The following is a 24,581-nucleotide window of genomic DNA, read 5'->3' as shown; positions in this document are numbered from 1 at the left end:
GGGTAAAAATTAGACTATTGGTGATGAGTATGATGCAGTTTATACAGAAACTGATGAATAACAATGTGCACCTGAAACTTCACAATGTTATAAGCCATTATGACTTCAATTTAAAAAAATCACACTCGGCTCAAGTCTATAGTCAGAAATGCAAATTAAAACAGCAAAGTGACACCACTTTACATCTTTCAGTTCAGGAAAAATTAGGAAGTGATTGACAGAGGTTAGACTGGTGCTGCCACTGTGGAGAGCAATCTTTCAGGATTTAGGGGCATAGAGGAGCCACCTGTCCTATGATTCAGCTAGCCACCCAGCATGTATCCCCTGGAGAACGCCTCCCGTGGCTGCACAGAGACACACAGGAGGATGCTTCTCACAGTACTGTCTGCTGTAGAGAATCACTGGAGGTGACTTAGAAATCAATTCATCGGTGGAGAAGAGAGGAGAAAAACAGATTCTGTTGGGTCATGAGTACATATGGAGCCATTATCTATTATCAAGTTTTGTATACATTTAAACATTTTCATAATGAAAAGCTTTTATGAAGTTGTGTGGAAAAAGCAAGGAAATCCGAGTGTGCTCCATGGCACGGCTATCAGCAGCACTTGCACAGTCATGATAATGGAAAGCCTGAATTATTGTCAGACCTAAATTGCAAATAACCCCATGGGAAGATGAAGGGAGAAAAAGCAGGGTCGTTTGGGATGACGAATAAATGAAAAGCAATAAGATGTCTTGGAGTATATGAGGAAGCCATTTGTTTTAAAACTCACTTGGCCTGACCTTATTTTTCCAGAAAGGCCTAACATAGCCTGTTGAGTATGCATTGTACATCTGCTTTAAACCTTCACAATGTCCCAAAGTGGGGAATGATGCCCTTAAAGAAAGGGGTTTTGCCTCCCCACGTATCAGCATTTCTTTATAGATAAGCATTTCTTCCCAGAAACCAAGGATTAATTACTGGCCTGCTGTGTTTATCTTGTGACCACTGACCTGCTGTGATAGCAAAGCATGTTGTGACTGTAGTGAAAGGGATATTCCTGTCATATTTGATGTATGTTCCTTGTTCCAAGACAGTATATAACCACTCTGTACACCCCACTTCTTAGAGTGTTTCCTGGGGAAGGAAGCTCCTGGGCTATAGTCCTCATAACTGGCTCATATAATAAACTCACCCAAATTTTGATTTATAGATTGATTATGGATTATTTGTGTCAACAGGGTTGAGGCAGAAAGCTAAACATTCATATTCCTTGGTAGGAAATTGATAGATAATGCCTTGAAATGAAGAGCCCACATCAGCGTGTCATGGAGATCTGCAGGGAGCCATACACAGCATTCATTAAGAGAAGTGAAGGTGGCTGGGAAATGGAGGTGAGGACAGCCAGAAGCTGGCTGGTTTGGGAAGCAAGCCTGAATAACTAGCTGATTCCTTAAAATATGGACACTGTCGCCACCAGAGGAGTCTACCACGGCAAGGACACTATCTGCTACATAATGACTTACGTTTGGAAAATTCCTCCAGCCCTAAGTTTCAGACACAGGATGGAAGGGCTTGTTTTGTTTTAAGGAACATATATTGTCTTGCTAAGCACCACCAAAACAGCTACAGAAGGACAGGGAGTTACAGCAGCTGAGGGGAGAGAGTAGAAACTGCCTGATGTACCCCCACCCTGACCCTTCCTTGGCCCCTTCTGCTTAACCTTCATACTCCCACTGATCCGCATTAGAAGAAGGACTTTCCCACCCACTGAAGAAGAGGCAAGAGGGCCCAGGCAGCAGCCTGAGCCCATGCTACTTCCTCTGTACCGTATGAGCTGCTCTTCTCAGTGGCTGATCACAGGATAGTCCTGTGGGTGGGCCAAACTGGAGATCACCCATGAGACAGGACATACTCACAGGGACTGTGGTTCCACTGAGGACTCTGGTCCATCCCTGGCAGGAGGGAAATGAGCAGATGTTTCCTCCTTCTGCACTTACTTTGAGCACGGAGAAGGGAACCTGGTCCCTGGGTCATAGTTGCCCTTGTGACATCACGGCTATCTCTTCCTCCACTGCCCTTCCTGCCTCTGCTAGGCCAATGGAGCTAGGACCAGGAGGGGTGTGAACACCTAAACCACTGCCCTGAAACCATGGGCAGTAATTGCAGTGTAAGACTTAGACACCTCCTCCCCAGGGGTGGGGTGTTGCCCCATGGAAGAGGGAAGCACCAGACAACTTCAAAGGACCCAGGGAAAGAATGCGGGGCTGGGGCTGTGGGGACTTTACACAGAGGCTGGTCCTCACTCATGGTTTCTCTCTACATTCTGATTGCAGAAGTCTGATCCAGATTATGATGCACTAGAGAAAGAAAGGCAAAAGGTAGGTGGTGCCCAGGAGCATGAGAGAACCACAAAGCATTGACCCTCTGACCCCATTGTCCTTCGAAATGGGGGATCTATCTCTAGTCCCTCAGGAGTCAGCTCAGTGTTGCTTTCCTCTCCCCATAAATTCCCTCCCTATTCTGGGTGATCTGTGTTAAGTAAGGAGAGAATAATAGAGAGGTGAGGAGTCAGGATGCAAACAGGCCACATGGAAGTTGGAGCACAGCAGAGTGGGAATTGGAAAGCTGGAGAAGGGGCAGCTGGACCTAGAAGAATATAGGGGCGATTGAGAAATAGTAGTGAAAGTCAAACAAGTGAGGTGAGGGGAAAACCCCAAGGGGCTATGGCACAACGTGAGGCATCAGAAGGCAGCATCACAGGCTTTTGGGCTGAGATGCAAGCCATAAATGCAGAGGTTCGTCCTCATCCTTCTCACACACATGCCACGTCTTCTGGATCAGGAAGTGTTTCCACTGGTCCCATGAGCCTGTGAAGACCACAGGGCAAGCACATCCCCATTTTATAGACAAGGGCACTGTAATTCAGAGGGTAGGGAAATGTGTCCATGGCCACAGACAGGACAGAAGTGGAGGCAAAACCCAACCAGGTCTCCTGGGTTCTCAGAACCATCAGGGGAAAGGCTGATTGTTAAGAGAGAAGATCAGAGCTCTTTTGTGGCAGACACCAGAGCTGTGGTTGATGGTGACAAATTCACTGAGAGTTTTCTGCTTTGCTTGGTTAGCTGCTTCTTGCAAAACAACGCCAGAGAGCAAGAGCCAATGCAGCTGGGAAGATCCAGGCCTGGTGGCGTGGCACCCTGGTGCGTAGAACGCTACTGGTAGCTGCCCTCAGGGCCTGGATGATTCAGATCTGGTGGAGAACGCTCACGTGGAGGTGTGTGCGTAAGCATCATCAGGCCCTGTTGAAGACCTATATAATCCAGGAGCAGGCGGCGGTCAAGCTCCAGTCCTGGGTTCGCATGTGGCAGTGCCATCAACGTTACTGCCAAATGTCCAACGCTGTCTGCATACTCCAGGCTCCAAATTGCTGCTTCGACTTCCAGACCAATGATGTTTTACAACCACAATACAAAGGCACTTCCAACCAGTTGGAGTTCCACATTGAAATCCTATCAGTCTAAAAGCACTACGGGGTGGAGAACTGGCTCCACTGCCCCAATAAATGTCTGACCAGGTCTTATGTGTCTCAGTAACTCATGGGGACCCCAAGGATTCAGGCCCTGCCCCTCCTCTTCCACTTGGGGAGAAACTTCAATACAGGTGCCTCCCCTGCACCGCTCCGTGCTATGGCCCCTGTTCTGGACTGACAGTGGCCATATGTCGCTGACTCTATCCAAATCAGAAACTGCTGCCTGAGGCTGTCCTCATATATGCAAAGCCAGGTGTCCCATTCCCCAGCCCCAGCACCATTCTTGTCTCCTGAACTTGCAATTGGGAGGGGCTGGGCTTTATATTCCTGAAGACTGTGGGCACCTCCTCTTATGAGAGTTGCCTCTGAGGCCAAGCTCTGTCAGCTTGCCATCAGGGGCCAGCTGGGGCTTCCACCCATTTGCTTCCTATTTGGCAAGCCCCAAACAGAAGTCAGGCACTTGTCTGGCTCTCCTGGGAGCAGTGCAGCCCAGAGAACGCACAGGAGGCTGGCCTTAGTGATGACTGGACACAAAGTTCTGCGAGCTCCATGCTAACTAGGATGCTATTTTCTTTAGGAAATAGCAGATATTATGATTTTAAGGAACCTCAGCCCTGCCTCCTCAGGAGCAGCTTCTCCAAGGTGCTGAACACAAATAGGGCTCCCATTGATATCACCTCCTCCTTATGAATGACACAATTTTTAGTGACTTCAACATTGACTGGTTGATGCCCCCAAGTGCCTTGTCTCTCACTTCCAGAGGTTTTGACTTCCATCCTATCTTAGTAACCCTCTCCTATGGTAGAACTATAGACCATTGCTTCTTGAGCTGTCTGTGGGGAATGACTTTTTTTTCCAGGGACCAGTCTATTATAGAGCAATTCTTTTGTAAAACAATAAAAATAAGTTATGAGAAAAATAAATGGAAAAAGCATACAGAATTTAAAGTTTGTTTTTAATTATTAGATTGAGCATACATAAAATTACTATTTCATTTTTCTGTTTTGAGGAAGATTAGCCTTGAGCTAACATCTGCTGCCAATCTTCCTCTTTTTGCTGAGGAAGACTGGCCCTGAGCTAACATCCGTGCCCATCTTCCTCTACTTTATATGTGGGACGCCTACCACAGAATGGCTTGCCAAGCGGTGTCATGTCCACACCTGGGATCCGGACCAGCGAACCCCAGGCCACCAAAGTGGAACGTGCACACTTAGCTGCTGTGCCACCGGGCCGGCACTACTATTTCAACTTGCTATAAAAGTTTCTAATTGCTCACTCTCAACCTCTGTACTTATCTCAGAGGCCAATGCACTTTGGGTGGCATTGCCCTAGTCCTTGTCATCACTCATAACTGACCATAGCAACAATATTAATTTCAATCATCCTAGTCTCTGACTTTGCCTTCTATCCTTTAGGGCAGAGGTCAGAAAACTATGGCCTGCGGTTGAGTAGTCATGACAGAGACTGTAGGGATATCAAGCCTAAGATACTATGGCCATTTACAGAAAACTTTGTCAACCCTTGTGTTAGAGTCACTGATTCTTATGCATCAATCCAATGTTTTTTCAGTCCTAATTAGGACCTCCCGAGGACTGACCTTACCAATGGTTTAATGTCCTTCATGCCATCATGTTGTCATCCCTTGTCCTCAGCTAAGATTCATTGTCTGTTGAGCATTCTCTTACAGTTTTACCCCCACTGGACCTCTCTCTCTCCACCTTTGGATGAACCCAATCCTTCACCTACTTCATCCTGCACCAGAAAAGCTGAGCTTCCCTGAAGAAAAATATCTACTTTGCATGGCTTTGGTTTATATTGAGGATCTGCTGGAAAAAACTTCTCAAAACACTTTTCTGTAAGTTTGCTTTTTGACCTGAAGATTTCACATTATTTCCTCTCTTTTCAAATGGGCAATTCTCCCTCTTTTCCTCTTGACCTCAAATGATGATGTCACCACACACTTAACCAAGGAAATGGCAGCAGACTGGACCCCCGTCTTCCTACCATCTCATCCTCCATCTCAGCATCATTTGCACCACATTTGTTGCCTTACTCAAGTTAAAATAAATTGTCTTTGCCCTATTTGAGGCCACCCCTTCCACTTTGCTCATCTTGTACTCTTCTTTTTCTTTTGCCCGCTATCACCTCTTGCCTTTATAATGACATCATCCTGTAATTTCATTTGTTTCTCTAAATCAGTTTCTATCTTTTCACCAAATCATTCCCATTGGCATACAAAGTGTCCCCCATCATTAAAAAGTCCATCCTTGACTACCTCCTATTCCAGTTCTTTGAATCTCCTCATAGCAAAACATGTTGTCACTGTCTCGCTTCCACTCCTCCCATTCTCTCCTAAACTCACTCCAGTTGGGCCTCCCTTCCCCCCAATTCCACAGAAACTATACTGGTCAAGGGTATTGATTGAGAGAGACTGTTTGAAAAAATGACCAAAATTTCTTCCTTTTTTGTATCCATGCTACTTTGCAATGTGACTTTGTAGCTCCATTGATCAAGTGATGAAGGCTACTTAACCTCTTCCTGCATCTAGACTTCCTGTGACTTTCTTTGGCCAATAGTATACAGTGGAAGTGATATTGTGCCAGTTGCAAAGCTAGACTTCAAAAGATCTTGCACAGCCATCTACCATGTGAAGAAGGAGACTATTGCTGTAGAGTGAGAGACTACATGGAGCAGAGATGTGCCATCTCTGATGAGACCATCTTACACAACCAGCCCCCAGCTCACCTGCTAGCTAACCACGTATATTTGAGTGGGCCTAGCTAAGAACAGAAGAATCACCCAGATAAGCCTAGCCCAAATTGTCACTCCACAAAACTGTGAGCTCAATAAATGGTTGTTTTTTTAAGCCTGTATGTGTTGGGTGGTTTGTTAAACAACAAACGCTAATACCATATAAAATCACCAACTAACTTGCATAGTCCAATGGTCAATTCTCTGTCCTCTGCCCTATCATTTGTCATCTTCTCTGCATCAAACTACAGAGTTAACCACTCTCTCCTATTTGAACACTCTCCTTTTGGCTTCAGGAACACCACACTCTCCTGTTTTTCCTCTTTCTTCACTGGCTGCTCTTAATCTTATCAATGGCTTCTCCATTGATCAGCCTCTAATCTATGAGGTGCTCAATCCCAAAACTTCTTTTAGTCTCTTTCTATGTTTACTCTCAGATAGTATCATCCAGTCACATGGTTTTAAATACCTGCTGCATCTTGATGCCACTCAACTCTATATCTCCATCCCTGATGCCTCCTCTGAATTTCATACCTCAAAGTACAACTTCCCACTTGATATCTTACTTGGATGCCCAGTAGGTTTTTCAAACATCATGTGACAAAAACTGGACTTCTCATTCCCCAAGCCTCATGCTTCTGTCCAAAACTTGCTTTTCCTTGTGCCTTGACCATTCACCCAATCTGTTTGCTTCAAATTTTTCTCAGAATCCTCCCTTTTACTTAGCTCTACACATTCCCTCCCACATCAATCCAACAGCAAACAATGTTGGCTTCATCTCTGCAATACAGCAATATCTGCAATATAGCATATAGTGAGGATTGGAGAAACTGGATGTCTCACAGATTGCTGGTAGGAATGTAAAATGGAGTAGTTGCTATGGAAAACAGTTTGGTGATCTCTCAAAAAATTAAATATAGAATTACCACATGACTCAGCAATTCTAGTCCTAGGTATATACCCAAGAGAGTTGAAAGCATATGTTCAAACTAAAACTTGTACAAAGATTTCATAGTAGAATAATAGCCAAAAATGTGGAAATAACCCAGATAGGTGAATGGCTGAACAAATTGCGGTACATCCATACCATGGACTACTTCAGCAGTAAAAAGGAATGAATTAATGAGACATGCAACAATTTGTGTGGATCTCAAGGAAGAGTAAAGACTCAAAAGCAACGGACCTATCTAGATCCTAGCTATGGGAAATTTAGGGGGTTGAAGACCTGAGGGGATTCAAATCATCTATTTCCAAGTCATGGGCATTCAATGCTGTGTAAGAGAGAGCAAGTCCTCTCAAAGTTGCAGGCAAGGAAGATGAATTTCCATAGTTAATTCAGGATGTGAGTTCTACATCTAGGGTCTCTGGGCAAGCCAGGAGATTGAGTATGTGGTAGATTTGGCACAGAGTTGTACAGAGAACAACCTACCCATACCTTTCCCCTCTAAACTCTGATTACAGAAGCATGGCCAGTTGGATGAAATCAAAAAGAAAGATGTTGATGAAGCCAAATTGATGAAAAAGAAAGTGAAGGAGAAAAAAATAGAGAAAGAGGAGCCTCCACCTCCACCAAAGATAGGTTTATGGAGGCCCTCAAAGTTGAGAGAGATCCCAACCTGCAACGTCTGTGACCCAAGTCACGCAGGAGTGATGGGTCGTCTACTCTGTGGCCCATAGCATGGGATGATCATGGAATTTGTCATCCAAGACAGGATACATTTGTGAGTGAAAGACAGTGCAATGAATTATTACTTGGGAACAATAATCATAAACCGAGAATGTCCCAGGGCAATCAGAATGAATGGCTGCCCTATCCAGAACTGGAATGAATGGGGATTGACTCATCTCTGGCTCTCCTTTTCTCCTAGTTCCTTCTTCGTCTGAGAAAGGTGGGTGACTGAGACATGGAGACTTGGTTGTAGGGAGAAATCTGACTAGTAGGAGTCAGAATATGCAAAGTTGGGGAGAGGTGTGGTGAGGGTTGTGTTTGGTGAACGCATTGCCAAGTATATAGGGAAACCCAAGTCTAGAATTGTGTGGGAGTGTGTGTGCACAATGCATGCATGAATGTGTGCTAACTGAAGTTTAAGAGGAAAGAACCAAAAGAAGGGAAAGTGAGAAATAAATGAGAAAGATTCTGAACTGTGTGGAGCAGAGAAACTTCCAATACCAGAATCTACAGAGGGAGACAGTAGGTTGTGGATTGGAGCTGGAGTCAGGCATGAAAGGCAAGCAAAGGATGCCACTTCTCCAGCCTGTAGGAGGGGTTTGAAGGGAAAGGATATGCATCCCAGGTAGGTGGTCAGGCCCAGGTGGAACATGACAACCCTTTGACCCACAGATCATGGTGTTCTTGTTCTAGACTGGTCAACCAGGTCCATGTAACCTGGCGATAGCTAAGACAGGTGAGCCCCATGTTTCAGATGAGGACCCCGAGACTCAGAAAGCAACATGAACCAAGTCCATTAAGCAGAGAGTGGCAGAGACAGGATGCTTATCTGGTCTTCTGATCCACTCAATGCCCCTGCCCAGTGCTCCTGAACTTCTGAAAAGGGGCCATTGTTGATAATGGATCAGGACTCGTTGCTGACACACCCTGGGTCGGAGACGGGTGGGGAAAATTTCCTGTGTGTCCCTTCTTTTTCTTAGAAACCCCGTCCCCCAGAGATGAAGAAGCCTCCTGACAATGAGCCAATAGCCATAAAGATCCAGGCCTGGTGGCGGGGCGCCCTGGTGCGCCGGACCCTGCTGCACGCGGTGCTCAGAGCTTCGATCATTCAGCGGTGGTGGAGGCAGACGATAGCGAAATTGCTGGAAAAGAGGCGGCGGGCGGCCCTACTGTGCCATGCGCTGCAAGCACAGGCAGCAGTCAAGTTGCAGTCCTGGGTCCGCATGTGGCGCATCCACCTTCGTTACTGCCGTTTGCTTCACGCTGCCCGCATCATCCAGATTTACTGGCGTTGCCATAGTTGCCATACTCGTGGCTTTTTCCATGGTAGCTATGAACTCACTGCAAGCCAGCTGGAACTCGAGCTTGAGATCTTTCTAGGGTCACAGATTTGTCGCATTACAGACTGCATCCCCTTCCCAATAAAGAACTGATCAGGTCTGCTCCAGCCCTGTGTCAGCATGATCTCAGACAAGTTCCATGAGGTCCTTGTCTCAGCGAAGGGTCGGGGAAAATGACAGATACTGAGCATCTCACAGGTCAGGTCTGAGGAAGCAGCAGGGGTAGTCTGGGGTCCGGTGTGGAGAAGCATTCTGAGATCCCCGTGTTGAATGAGCAGGGCCTGTGATTGATTAGCCATGTCTGCCCTGGGTAAGAGAGTTGGGGATGCCAACTCTCTCAGCTCTTGGGGTTGCAAGGCCGCCAAGTCAGCCAACTTCAGGGAGAAGCCTTCAAGCATGGTCAATGTAAATGGTGCCCCCTGTAGTTGGGCAACATGGAGGCCTGTGTCATAGATGCTCTTAATGCTTCAGTGACTTCCCATTTAATTAGAAGATTTGAAAAGCCCTCCCCAGGTCTACATAAGTCTGGGTGGTCTGGCCCTGGGCATCGCATCCTCCCAGTCCTCCTGACTGCTCTGCTGTTATCAGACATCCCCAGCACGCTCCCATCTCAGCACTTTGCACCTGCTGCCTCCTCGCCTTGGATTGTCTTCTTCCAGATGGAGCTCTCACTCCATTCAGGTTTGTCTCTGCTCCAGGCTCCCTTCTCAGGGAGGCCTTCTTTGACCGTCTCATTGAAATAGCTTTCCCTCCCCACTACTGCATGCTCTGGCTCCTGACTCTGCTGTTTTCAAAGTCTTCATCCCTGCCCGGTTATCTGCCCTCAATTTCTATTTTCTGCTCCCCTTACTGGAGGGTGAGCTCCAGGAGAGCAGGGACTCTGGGTTCAGTGCTGTGTTCCCAGGACCCAGAACAGTAGATTCTCTCTTTCTCTTTTTCAACACGTTATTGTGTACAGTTTTTATTTTCTGTGTATTATGATGTTTTGACATCTTAAAAACAAAATCCCTTTCTGGCTTGGGAGAGGCTGTCCTTTCCCATAAAGACTAAGCCAATTCTTAGTCTTAGTCCTGAATCAAAGGACGCAGCCTGGTGCATGCCGTGGATTTGAAGACTAACCGATCTGGAGCCACACCCCCTCTCTCGGGCCTGTACACCTCAGGAGGCAATACTCGGCTGCCCTAATCGTTCCAGGACCAGGTGCCTGGCATCTGGGGACCACCCCTCTAGCTTAGAGCTCACCGAAATTACTCAAACTAGCCAATCCTAAACTGTTCACCCTGCCCTGCCTTGCCTTTCCCACTCCAGTAACGGCCATGGCAAAAGCTCTTTTCTCACTCCTGTCTTCTGCCAACTGACCAAAACCTGATGCTTCCCCTGTGACCCTGCGTGACACGCGGTGACCTCCTCTCTAGGACCTATGAGTGTAATAAACTTTGTTTTCTTGTGTCTCTCCTATTCTCTTGTGGCCACACCTGACTGACCATCACATAAAAGAACACGAGACATATATATGGTAAGTGAAATTCACATAACCGTGTTTAGATTTACCACATACTGGTAAGCATTAACATAAGGGTATCAATTCAGTAGCATTTAGTACATTCACGGTGTTAAGCAACCACTATCATTTATATCAAGTTCTAAAACATTTTTATCATCCTAAAAGACAACTCCATTCCCATTACCCAATCACTCTCAGTAACCACTCCTCCAGCCATTGGCTACCACCAATCTGCATTCTGTCTCCATGAATTTGCCTAGTGTGGACTTTTCTTATCAATGGAATCATACAGTATTTTGTGTCTGGTTTCTTTCACTTCTCATGATGGTTTTCAAGGGTCATTCACATCGCAGCATGCATCAGTACTTCGTTGCTTTTTATACCTGAATAATATATCCTTGTACGGAAATGCCACTTTTTGTTTATCCACTCATATGTTGATAGACATTTGGATTGTTGGCACCTTTTGGCTGTTGTGAATAATGATGCTATGAATATTTAGCGGTTACACCGTTTTACATTCTCACCAACAAGGTACAAGTGTTCAAACTTTTATATATCCTTGCCAACATTTGTTATTTACTATTTTTAAAAATTCTAGCCAACTTAGTAGGTGGGAAGGGGTATCTCAATTGCAGTTTTATGTGCATTTCCCTGAAGACAAATAATGTGGGCATCTTTATGTACTTGTTAGTCATTTGTATATCTCTTTGGAGAAAAGTCTACATAAGTTTTCAAAAATTTTAAAATTGAGTTGTCATCTTTTTATTGTTTCAACAAATAGTTATGTAGTGAATATACACAATTCTATCCAGGCCTTGGATTTCTGATTTCACTGTGGTTCAAATCCTACTCCTTAGAAACAGCTGTCCCACTATCCCTGAGTGAATCTCTCATACAACCATCCCAGATCCCTCATACCCAATAGATATGTTGTTCTCAGCCTCTTTGAATTATTATTTCTCTCTGGCAATGCTTCCATGTGCGTGTGTGTATGTGCATGTACTGGGTAGTGGAAGGAAGCTCTATTTTTGTCTCTCCATTTCGTCTTTGTGGACTGCTATCCATGGCTTTTGGTCTTTATCTCTGTCTCTCTGTCACTGTTTCTGTCTATCTCTCATAATTTTGCCTTTCACCATGTCTATAACTATCTCTTTATGTTCCTCAGTGTCTTTCTCCCTCAGTCTCTGCTCCCCTCTATCTATACATCTTATAATGTCATGTCTCCTTCTATCTCTTTCTCTGATTCACTGGGTTATGGGAGCTTTAAATTGCTGGCAGAGATCATTAAAATTTAACCTGCCAATCCTCAGACACAGCTCTGCTCTTCTAAACCCTGATTACCCCTTATCCCTAATAGCTCCACAAAGATGGGCTGGAGAAGCCCCACAGAAGGCCCACGTGAATGCTCCTGGGTAACGGAGGCACTTAATTAACCCAAGCTCAGCCTAGGGTGTGCAACTGCTTAGAGGAATATCAGAATCTTTATACATATGGCCAAAGTGATTGGTTCAGGGATGAGCACAAGATACAAGCCAGGTCAGTGAGACTCAGTTCTGGCACTGTGTTGGAACTACTGGGATTTCTAACCATAAGGATTATGAAAACAGAGCTGCTGGGGGACATGACACGGAAATAGCTTTCAGAGAATGGAAACAACACAGGAGAAAATAGAGCCAAAAGAGAGAAAGAGAGAGACTAAGTCTTAAGGATTCTTTTGGGCCTCTGGATCCAGCCATACCTGAAGCTACCACTAGCTATACAATGGGAATTCCTAGTTTTAAAAGCCAATAAACCCCCATTTTCACTTAAGTCAGTTTGCTAAGGCAGATAGCAAAAAAGTAGGAGACTTCAACAAAGTAATAAACACTTTAAAGAGATTGAATTTAACGTGAGCTGCTTTTCAGGAAGTGATTTTCAAAAATGGGTTTTGAATTGGAAACTTGACAGAAAGGGTGCCTATGGAATTCTTGACAATAAATATGGATGTGTCTCTCATTTAATGCACCCAGGAGACCAGAACATTCTTGTAATCCTGTGTAGTGTGGTGAAAAGGGAAAATCCTGTGGATTAATGAGTAAATCAGCTAATTGCCTAGATTCAGAATGGCCTGAGTGTGAACCTAATCATGGATTGGTCATCTATGAGCCAAATGTGGAGTTTTATAATTTGCCTAGTTCAACAAGTCAGCAGGAAGGAGCCATGGGCAATCATCAGCCATTCATGAAACCACTGCATTAGGAATAGGTGAACTGGTCAGGTCTTCTCTTGCCCTCTACTCCACTTATACAAAGCATATGTGTGGCAGCCTTCACTTCAAAGATAACCTCTGAGCTCTGCCTCCTAAGGAAAGTGGGCAACTTTCCCATGGAGAGATTCTATTGTGCATGTTGGAAGTAAGAGAGAAATAGTTAGAGCAAAGCTTTTCAAGCTTTAGCATACATCACAATCATGTGGAGGGCTCATTAAAGCAGATTACTGGGCCCCATCCAGCATTTCTGCTTCAGTACATCAGGGTCCCAAGAATGTGTATTTCTAGCAAGTGTCCAGGTGATGCTGTGGCAACTGTTCTTGGGCACCCTACTGAGTTAGAAAAACCTACATTTCTTTCCCTCCTGAGGAGGGAAAAGCCCAGTTTCTCCTTCTTATGAATTTTTCTCTCAGGTATCTCCTTTACTACTCCTAGAAAACACTTCATTTCTGACACTTCTAGAAAACTCCATTTTCAGTCCTTTTTCCTTCTCAGGAGAATGGAGGATGGGGCTGAAAATTCCAAGCTTCTAATATGGCTTTGTCTTTCTGGTGACCAGTCCTCATCCAAGATCCATCCAGGAGTCCACAGAGAGTCACTTCATTATAACAAAAGAGACTCCAGAAAATTACAAGGATTTCAGGAGCCCTTTGTCAGGATCCAGGATCAAAGACCAAATATTAGAACAAAAGATGCTTTTAGTGCTTTAATCATGTAGGAACTTACAAGAGTAGGGTATTGGAATTGGCCACCCCAAGATATGTCTCTTCGACATGAGGATTATTTTGGGCTGATTACTTCTAAAAACTGCAGACATGAGAGAAACTCTGAAAAGTAGAAGTTACCCTTTGTAAGAGACATTTACATTTGTAAGGGAAATCTCCATCCGTAAAGGTGTCTCCCTCTCTGTGCCAGGAAGAATGGGAGATGACCTCATCTCTAGAAACTCTTATCAGTGCAGAAGGCAAGGACTCAAATCTGCATAATACCCTTACTCTTGCTTACTCTACTTGTCTGGTAATCTCCCATAACTGACTTCTCCCACCCCTAACATCCTCCTTTGTCTTTAGCTCAGGATGGTATTTAAGATGAGAACCTCCACCATTTTGGAGAGTTACTCAGTTTTCCTGAGTCTCTCCCATGTATACATGTTGTAAAGCTTGGTTTAATTTTCTCCTGTTATTCTATCTCACGTGAATTTAATTGATAGCCTGGCCAGAAGGACCTAGAGTGGGTAGAGGAAATGTCTTCCTCCCCTACACAAGGGTTTCAGGAGCTCTGTGCCAGGAACTGGGGGCAGAGAACAATATATATTTTTTGTTATCTCACAAGTCTGGATTATCTTGGTGGTTAAGAAACAAGTAAAATAATAAACATGAAGGGGACATGTCAAAAGTACACATTGAAGTGACATCAGCAACATCGCAGAGTGAGCTCACCCAGGACTCTCTCCACTCCAAATTACAACCAAAAAGAGCAACTGCTTTCCAACCAAAAAAAAAAATCCTAATAACAGAAATCATCAGAGACCCACAGCGGGCAAATGACGGAGGGTGGAGAGGCTGGAGCTGCCCTCGGAGGAGCTGGAATGGGGTAAGAGAGAACTTTTCTCCCTCCCCTAGAGAGTGGGATCACTGCTGCGAGTGAGGGAAGGAGCGGGGGAGGGGCCACGCATCTGCGGGATCGTCCAGGACTCCCACCGCCCAGGCAACAGAAACCCTTTAATGGGGGAAAGCTTTCATGTGGGGGGACCCCATCAAGCCAGGGCCCCGGGAAACCAGAGAGTGAGAGCTGATTGGAATCCAGGTCTGCATGCAAGAGAAAGTGCTCCTCCTCCCCCAACCGCACTGTTTGATGGCAGCTGAAGGTGGAGGGCTCAGAACACACGGCTCTCGACCCCCATCTAGCGGTGACAGTCTGTAACTGCAACTGAATAACAGCATCATGCGCAAAAACCGCTCCTCTACCATCCAGCAATTTATAAAAGCTCCAGTCCAAAAGGAAAACAATGAAAACACAGAACTATGTCCTGAGGACTTGGAAATAGGTATATTAACTGAAAATGAGTTCAGAATAGCTATCATCAAAAAACTCAATGAGGTAAAGGGAAATATAGAAAAACAAGTCAACGAGTTCTGGAGTTACTTCACAAAAGAGATTGAAACTATAAAGAAGAATCAATCAGAAATACTAGAGATGAAAAATACAGTGGATCAGATAAAACAGAATACGGATTCCCTGAATGCCCGTGTAGACACCACAGAGGAGCAAATTAGCATAATCAAACATAGACAGGTTGAATGGCTCCAGACAGAGGAAGAAAGAGAACTAAGAATTTAAAAAACTGAAGAAAATCTCCGAGAAATAGCTGACTCAATGAGAAATGCAACTTAAAAATAATCGGAATTCCTGAGGGCATGGAAAAGGAAAATGGAGCAGAAAGTGTGCTCAACGAAATAATAGAAGAGAACTTCCCAAATCTAGGGATTGAGAGAGAAATGTGTGTGGAGGAAGCTCTCAGGTATCCTAGATTTGTCAATGTAAAAAGACCTACTGCAAGGCATATTGTAGTAAAAATGGCAAAAATGAATGACAAAGAAAGAATAGTCAGGGCAGCAAGGCAAAAGAAAATAACCTACAAAGGAACCCCTATCAGACTTCCAGCAGATTTCTCTACAGAAACCTTACAAGCTAGGAGAGATTGGAATGATATATTCAAAACTTTGAAGGATAAAAATCTTCAGCCAAGAATACTCTATCCAGCAAAAATATCCTTCAGATGTGAGGGAGAAATTAAATCTTTTCCAGACAAACAAAAGCTAAGGCACTTCGTAGCCACAAGATGTCCACTACAAGAAATCCTCAAGAAGGATCTCATACCTGAAAAAAGAAAAAAAGGGAGAAAGGGGTCACAAAACACAGAGTAGGGAGACAAATAGATAGAATCAGAATAGGATAGCAAATATTCAACTGTAGCATTAGGATAAAGGGAAGGAAATCACCAAAGCAAAGACAATCTTATCGTTCTAACCACAAACTTACAACACAAGTTGTAATAAGAGATGAAAATAATAATTTAGGAGGGGAGGAGTAAAGGGACTGAATCAGTCTAGGCTAAGGAAGTAAGAGACCACCAGAAAACACGCAATGTTATACACGAGATTCTGAATACAAACTTCAGGGTAGCCACTAAACTAAAAAACAGAACATAGACACAAAACATAAATAAGGGAAAATCTAAGAAACCCAGCATAAGAAATTGTAGAAGTCAATGGGTAGGCTAAAACACACAGGATGAGAAACAAAGGAAATACAGGAAAACTGGAAAACGAGTGACAGAATGACAGCATTAAGCCCTCAGGCATCAATACTCACCCTCAATGTAAACGGATTGAACTCTCCAATAAAAAGACAGAGAGTGGCAAAATGGATTAAAGAACAAGATCCAACAATTTGTTGCCTCCAGGAAACACACCTCAGCTCCAAGAACAACCACAGGCTCAGAGTGAAGGGGTGGAAGACAATATTCCAAGCTAATAGCAAACAAAAGAAAGCAGGTGTCTCAATACTTATATCAGACAAAACAGACTTCAAGATAAGGAAGGTAAAGAGAGACATAAAGGGTCAATATATAATGATCAAAGACATTTCATCAAGAAGAAATAACGCTTATAAATATCTATGCACCCAACACAGGAGCACCAAAGTTCATAGTGAAACTATTAACAAACCTAAAAGAAGATATCAAAAATAACACAATAATAATAGGGGACCTCAACACCCCACTCACATCAGTGGACAGATCATCCAGACAGAAAATCAACAAAGAAACAGTGGAGCTAAATGAAAAGCTAAAACAGTTGGACTTAATAGACATATCTAGAACACTCCATCCAAAAACAGCAGAATACACATTCTTCTCAAGTGCACATGGAGCATTCTCAAGGATAGACCATATGTTGGGAAACAAGGCAAGCCTCTAAAAATTTTTTTAAAATGAAATAATAATAACAAGCATCTTCTCCAATCATAATTCTATAAAGCTAGAAATTAATTACAAGAAAAAAGCTGAGAAAGGCACAAGGATGTGGAGACTAAACAATATGCTATTGAACAAGCAATGGATCATTGAAGAAATTAAAGAAGAAATCAAAAAGTACCTGGAGACAAATGAAAATGATACCATACCATACCAACTCATATGGGATACAGAAAAAGCTGTATTAAGAGGAAAATTCATCGCAATACAGGCACATCTTAACAAAGAAGAAAAATCCCAAATAAGCAATCTTAAATTACACCTAACTGAATTAGAGAAAGAAGAACAAACAAAACCCAAAGTCAGCAGAAGGAGAGAAATAATAAAAATCAGAGCAGAAATAAATGCTATTGAAACGACAAGGCAGTAGAGAGGATCAATGAAACAAAGAGCTGGTTCCTTGAGAAGATAAATAAAATTGAAAATCCCCTAGCCAGACTTACAAAGAAAAAAAGAGAGAAAGCTCAAATAAACAAAGTCAGAAATGAAAGAGAAGTAACAACAGACTTTGCAGAAATACAATGGATTATAAGAGAATACTACGAAAAAGTATATGCCAGCAAAATGGATAACCTAGAGGAAATGGATAAATTCTTGGACTCCTACAATCTCCCAAAGCTTAGTCAAGAAGAAGCAGACAATTTGAACAGACCAATCACAAGGAAAGAGATTGAAACAGCAATCAAAAGCATCCCAAAGAATAAAACCCCAGGACCAGATGGCTTTCCTGGGGAATTCTACCAAACTTTCAGAAAGGATTTAATACCTATCCTCTTCAAGCTATTCCAAAAAATTAGGGAGGATGGAACACTACCTAACACATTCTATGAGGCCAACATCATACTGATACCAAAGTATGACAAGGACAGCATGAAAAAGGAGAATTGCAGGCCAATATCACTGATGAACATCGATGCAAAAATTCTCAACAAAATATTGGCAACCCAAATTAAGCAATTAATCAAAAGGGTCATACATCATGATCAAGTGGGATTCATACCAGGGACACAGGGATGGTTCAACATCTGCAAATCAATCAACATGATACACCACATCAACAAACTGAGGAATAAAAACAACACGATCATCTCAATAGATGCAGAGAAAGCATTTGACAAGATCCAACAGCCATTTATGATAAAAACTCTGAACAAAATGAGGATAGAAGGGAACTACCTCAACATAATAAAGGCCATATATGACAAACCCACAGCCAACATCATACTCAATGGGCAAAAACTGAGCGCCATCCCCCTGAAAACAGATGAGACAAGGATGCCCTCTATCACCACTCTTATTTAACATAGTATGGAGGTTTTGGCCAGAGTAATTAGGCAAGAAAAAGGAATAAAAGAATCCAAATAGGGAGGGAAGAAGTGACACTCTTGCTGCTTGGAGACATGATCTTATATATAGAAAACCCCAAAGAATCTATTGGAAAACTTTTAGAAGTAATCAACAACTACAGCAAAATTGTAGGGTATAAAATCAATTTACATAAATCAGTAGCATTTCTATACTCTAATAATGAACTAACAGAAAAAGAACTCAAGAACACAATACCATTCACAATTGCAGTGAAAAGAATAAAATACTTTGGGGTGAATTTAACTAAGGAAGTGAAAGACCTATACAATGAAAATTACAAGGCTTTTCTGAAAGAAATGGATGACAACATAAAGAGATGGAAAGACATTCCATGTACATGGATTGGAAGAATAAACATAGTTAAAATGTCCATACTACCTAAAGCAATCTACAGATTCAACGCCATCCCAATCAGAATCCCAATGACATTCTTTACAGAAATTGAACAAAGAATCCTAAAATTCATATGGGGCAATAAAAGACCCCGAATTGCTAAAGCAATCCTGAGAAAAGAGAACAAAACTGGAGGCATCACAATCCCTGACTTCAAAACATACTACAAAGCTACAGTAATCAAAACAGCATGGTACTGGTACAAAAACAGACACACAGATCAACGGAACAGAATTGAAAGCCCAGAAATGAAAACACCCATCTATGGACAGCTAATCTTTGACAAAGGAGCTGAGGGCATACAATGGAGAAAAGAAAGTCTTTTCAACAAATCGTGCTGGGAAAACTGGAAAGCCACATGTAAAAGAATGAAAATTGACCATTATTTTCCACCATTCACAAAAATAAACTCAAAATGGATCAAAGACCTAAAGGTGAGACCTGAAACCATAAGGCTTCTAGAAGAAAATGTAGGCAGTACACTCTTTGACATCAGTATTAAGAGGATCTTTTCAGACACCATGTCTTCTCAGAGAAGGGAAACATTAGAAAGAATAAACAAATGGGACTTCATCAGACTAAAGAGCTTCTTCAAGGCAAGGAAAACAGGATTGAAACAAAAAAACAACCCACTGACTGGGAAAAAATATTTGCAAGTCATACATCTGACAAAGGCCTAATATCCATAATATATAAAGAACTCACACAACTCAACAACAAAAATCAAACAACTCAATCAGAAAATGGGCAGGAGATATGAACAGACATTTCTCCAAAGAAGATATATGGATGGCCAATAGGCACATGAAAAGATGTTTATCATCGCTGATCATCAGGGAAATGCAAATCAAAACTACACTAAGATATCACCTGACATCCATTAGAATGGCAAAAATAACCAAAACAAAAAGTAACAAATGTTGGAGAGGTTGTGGAGAAAAAGGAACCCTCATACACTGCTGGTGGGAATGCAAACTGGTGCAGATACTATGGAAAACAGTATGGAGATTTCTCAAAAAATTAAAAATAGAACTACCATACGATCCAGCTATCCCACTACTGGGTATCTATCCAAAGAGCTTGAAGTCAGCAATTCCAAAAGTCCCATGCACCCCAATGTTCATTGCAGCATTATTTACAATAGCCAAGATGTGGAAGCAAACTAAGTGCCCATGAACAGATGATTGGATAAAGAAGATGTGGTATACATATATACAATGGAATACTACTCAGCCATAAAAAAAGAACAAAATCGTCCCATTTGCAACAACATGGATGGACCTTGAGGGAATTATGTTAAGTGAAATAAGCCAGATAGAGAAGGACAATCTCTGTATGACTCTACTCATATGAGGAATTTAAAAATGTAGACAAGAGAACAGATTAGTGACTACCAGGGGAAAAGGGGTGTGGGGGGTGGGCACAAAGGGTAAAGGGGTGCACCTACAACATGACTGACAGACAATAACGTACAGCTGAAATTTCACAAGATTGTAACCTATCATTAACTCAATAACAAATAAATTAAAAATAAATTTTAAAAAAGTACACACTGATGCAGGTCAAGGCTGCCCTGGGGAGAGAAGCCCAAGGCGTCCTGGCCTACCTAATGATCTATATTATCCTCTGGGAACTATAGGAAGTCCTGACCTGATTCAACCTGATTCATATCCAAAGTTATACAACCACCTGCTAACCAGACCCCACCTGTACTGATACCATTTTAACAACTTTTTTACATGACCTTTCCTTTGTCTTTTAAAGAAATAACTAACATACCTATGCCTTGTAAATTTAGCCCTACCCTCAACCCATTACGACTCTTCACTGCCCATGGGTCCTGTCCCCATGCCTGCAGCAATTCACTGCCCATGAACCCTGGCCCCATGCTATTCTCTGAATAAAAGAACACTACTACTAGACTTTGAGAGTCCAAGAAATCTTTCTTTTGACTCCAGCTCTCCAAGCCTGCGTCACACAGGAGCTAGACTGAAGGGCTCCCAGTGGCCAAATCTAAGGAAAATTGAGCACAAAAATTATGATAATAGCAGATTATAACCTATTTAATTAAATAGGAACCCATCAGTCCATACTGATATAAATTAATAAATGAAACATTTATGTGGAGAAGAGAAATCTCTTCCTTACAGTAGAAAGATAACTAACAAATGTAGAAAAATGATGATATTAGAAAGTCACTTGGAAACCATCATAGTAATAAGTAACTCAGGCAATAAACATTAAGAAATGCTAATGTGGTGGGTGAAATGGGTAGAAGGATGGAATTTTTCATGGTCTCAAAGCATCTCCTTATAAACTTATTTATTAATGATAAAGAGAAAAAATACTTTACAGTAATGTGGAAGACAACACATTGATCAATTGGCTAAAGTTAATATCACCACAAATGGGACAAACAGACAGTATGTGCCACCTAATAATTTGTAATGAAAAGAACACAGCCTCTGTTATTTTCCAGCCAAAAATATATAAGTAGAGCCTAATCATGAAAAAAAATCAGACAAACCCAAACTGAGAGACACTATGAAAAATGGCCTGTAAACTTCAAAAATATCAAGATCATAAAAATAAATTGAAAACTAGGCATTGTTCAAGATTGGAAGACTCTAAATAGACATGATAACTGCATGTAGTACATGATCCTAGATTGAATTCTTTACTGTAAAGGATGTTGATACCGGCCCTGATATCAATTTCCCTACATTAAACCCAGCATATATGAGGTTAAAACCAAAACACTCATTCCCTGCTTACTCCCTAGTTTCCTGGCTCCAGAATCCACTATCCTCCATGAAAATAGACACCACCAAGGACAAGCACCTGGATTTGTTATCTCCTCCCCACAAGGAGATACAGGCTGGTGGGAAAGCTGCTGACCAGCAAGGTCACGGGCTCCCTCCTCTCTGCAAGTAGTCTCAAAGCCAAAGACAGGCTGATGGGGAAGATCTGACCAGCAAGCCCATATGTTCCCCCTCCCCTACCTAAAACCCCACATAAAAAGCCTTCCTTTAAGCTTTTAGGGGAGTTTGGGATTTCAGCATTAACTGCCCTCTCTCCTTGCTCAGTGCTGTGCAATAATAAAATTCCTACTTTCTTCCACTACACCTAGTGTCAGCAATTGGCTTGCTAGTGAAACATTTGATTTGATTTGATTTGCTCACCTAGTGCAACAGGTGAGCAAACTCACTTCAGGTTCGATATCAATGTTACTTGCACGGTGGGTGAAATCCAAATCTGGGGGGAAGGTTATGCAAGAGTCTTTTCAGTATACCTCTAAGTTTTAAATTATTTCCAAATAAACTATTTTTGAAAGTTGGAAGATTAGGGTGAGGATCTACAGACCCTAGAATGGTAGTTGACTCAGTGTAGGTGTTATTCTGTGAAGGGTTGGAAGAATTTCTTATAAAAGACCTTTACAAGTAAGGTAATGTCAGCAAAAATGGTAGAGTAAGAACCTTCAAAACTTCACCGCTCCGTAAAAGCAACAAAAAAGGTGTTAAATATTATCAAAATCAACTTTTTTTCCAAACTCTGGAAATTAACCAAAGACTTACTGCAACTCAAGAAGCATTTATTCAAGAAAATAACTGGTAAATATTATCGAAATCAACTTTTTTCAGAACTCTGGAAAGTAACCAAAAGCTTACAGCAAATCAAGAAACATTTATTCAAGAAAAACAGCTAAATCTCAAGAACAGCAATCTTGGGGGCATTTTAATTTGTTCTAGTTCTATCTCCCATTCGCCAGCTCGGTGGTAGCCTTGAAAACTAACAATCCACATTCCTAAAGTAGATTAGCAATCACTGAAAGGGAAATGGGAGAGAGAGCTCTTCCAAAGTTTCATTCCTCAAAAATTGTCATTATCTGACCTGGAAGACCTGACTTAGAAGACTGATTCAGACATTTCCCAGTAATAAAGGCCTTCTCTCCAGGGAGGAGCAAGGGTTGGAAGGGGAGAGTTGAAAACAATTACAGGCAAGGGTTTTACTTGCAGCTGCCTGAGGCGATGGATTATTGTTGGAGCAAACGATAGACTAATCAAAAAGCTGAAGAGGAAAAAATGGCTAATGACATGTCCATAGGGACCTTGGAAAGGTCCGACATATTCTTGGGAACCCAGAAGGCTATGTATAGTATTTTCCTAAGCATGATCAGGAAAGCTCTGAGAAGGCCCTAGGCTCTCACCTCTGGCTGACCTTGAGGCTCTGTGAATCCAGGAAATGAAACCTAAGGCAGTTTGTAAACTACCTGGCTGAGTATTGAAGGCAACTCCTAACACACACACACACACACACACACACAGACCCTTGGCAAAGATTTATTGTTTCTGTGAATTTAAGGGCATTTCTGGCAAATTATTATCTGACTCTAAGTTAACCTCAGTTGTCACACACACACAAATACAGAATTTATAGATTTAATTCAGAAAATCACTAAACAAACAATAACTACAAAAAGCATAACAATAACAAAACCCAGGGAGAGAGGAGAATCTGATTTCTAGAGTTGCCACATTGTATTATTTTATTTTATTTTTGAGGAAGATTAGCCCTGAGTTAACATCCACCACCAATTCTCCTCTTTTTACTGAGGAAGATAGCCCTGAGATAATATTCATGCCCATCTTCCTCTACTTTATATGTGGGATGGCTGTCTCAGCAAAGCTTGATAAGCAGTGCATAGATTCATGCCTGGGATCCAAACCGGCAAACTCTGGGCTGCCAAAGTGGAGCACGGGAACTTAACCACTATGCCACCAGCTGGCCCCCACATTGTATAATTTTAAATGTCAATTTCAACAAAAAACTCACAAGACATATAAAAGCAAATAAACAAGAAAGTAGAAATCATTCTTTAAGAATCCCAGATGGTGGACTTACTAGACAAAAAGTTTAAGTCAGCTATTTTTAAATGCATTCAAAGAAGCAAAGGAAACCATGTCTAAGGAAAAATTAAAGTATGAGAACCAAATTCTCACCAAATAGAGAATATCAATAAAGAGGTAGAAATTACTAAAAGGAAACAAATATAGGGTCTGGAGTTGAAAAAGACAATAACTACAATGAAAAACTGCAATAAAAAAAGAAAGAGACAGGGGCTGGCCCCGTGGCCGAGTGGATAAGTTCGCGTGCTCCACTGCAGGCGGCCCAGTGTTTCGTTGGTTCAAATCCTGGGTGCGGACATGGCACTGCTCATCAAACCACGCTGAGGCAGCGTCCCACATACCACAACTAGAAGAACCCACAATGAGAAATATACAACTATGTACTGGGGGGCTTTAGGGAGAAAAAGGAAAAAATAAAAAATCTTTAAAAAATAAAAAAAAAGAAAGAGACAAATAATATTTGAAGAAATAAGGACATAAAACTCTGGAAATTTGCTGAAAAAGATCTACAAAAGAAGCTCAAAAAACTCCAAGTAGAATAAACTCAAAGATATTCAAACATAGACACATAATAAAACAATCTAAAGACAAAGAGAGATTATTAAAAGCAGCAAGAGAGAAACAACTCATTACATAAAAGAGATTCACAAAAAGATTATAAGCTCATTTCTTATGAGACACTATGAAGGCCAGATGGCAGTGGCATGACACATTCAAAGTGCAGAAAGAAAAACCTGGCAGAGAGAGATGTCATCAAAATGGAAGAATAGGAATTTTCTATCATCTTTCCCCCAACGAACACTGATTTTGACAATCATCTCTGGACAAGAGAGGAGGAAGCCCAGGA

General features: G+C 42.1%; 1 protein-coding gene across 2 annotated transcripts; it reads left to right on the top strand.

The window, feature by feature from the left end:
* The first annotated feature begins 1,221 nt into the window (after nt 1-1,221).
* Nucleotides 1,222-9,379, top strand: IQCF3 (IQ motif containing F3). 2 transcript variants are annotated; one of them, XM_005613689.4, is made up of 3 exons: nt 1,222-2,150; nt 2,317-2,361; nt 3,106-3,558. In XM_005613689.4, the coding sequence occupies exons 1-3, from the start codon at nt 2,133-2,135 to the stop codon at nt 3,502-3,504; spliced, it is 462 nt and encodes a 153-aa protein (XP_005613746.1). In that variant the 5' UTR covers nt 1,222-2,132; the 3' UTR covers nt 3,505-3,558. The 2 variants fall into 2 exon arrangements, with proteins under 2 accessions (XP_005613746.1, XP_023476128.2); XM_023620360.2 differs by lacking the exon at nt 3,106-3,558 and adding an exon at nt 8,913-9,379 and having other exon boundaries at nt 2,033-2,150.
* The last annotated feature ends 15,202 nt before the right edge of the window (nt 9,380-24,581 follow it).

This window comes from Equus caballus, chromosome 16 (assembly GCF_041296265.1).
Source record: "Equus caballus isolate H_3958 breed thoroughbred chromosome 16, TB-T2T, whole genome shotgun sequence".
Classification (NCBI taxonomy): Eukaryota; Metazoa; Chordata; class Mammalia; order Perissodactyla; family Equidae; genus Equus; species Equus caballus.
Note: the sequence above shows the minus strand (reverse complement) of the source record. Positions and strands in the feature narration are given on the sequence as shown.

Bases quoted from the DNA above. Each gene is read 5' to 3' on its own strand.
- IQCF3 (XM_023620360.2), top strand. The intron at 2,362-8,912 runs GTAGGTGGTGCC...TCTTTTTCTTAG, and splicing joins TAGAGAAAGAAAGGCAAAAG to AAACCCCGTCCCCCAGAGAT.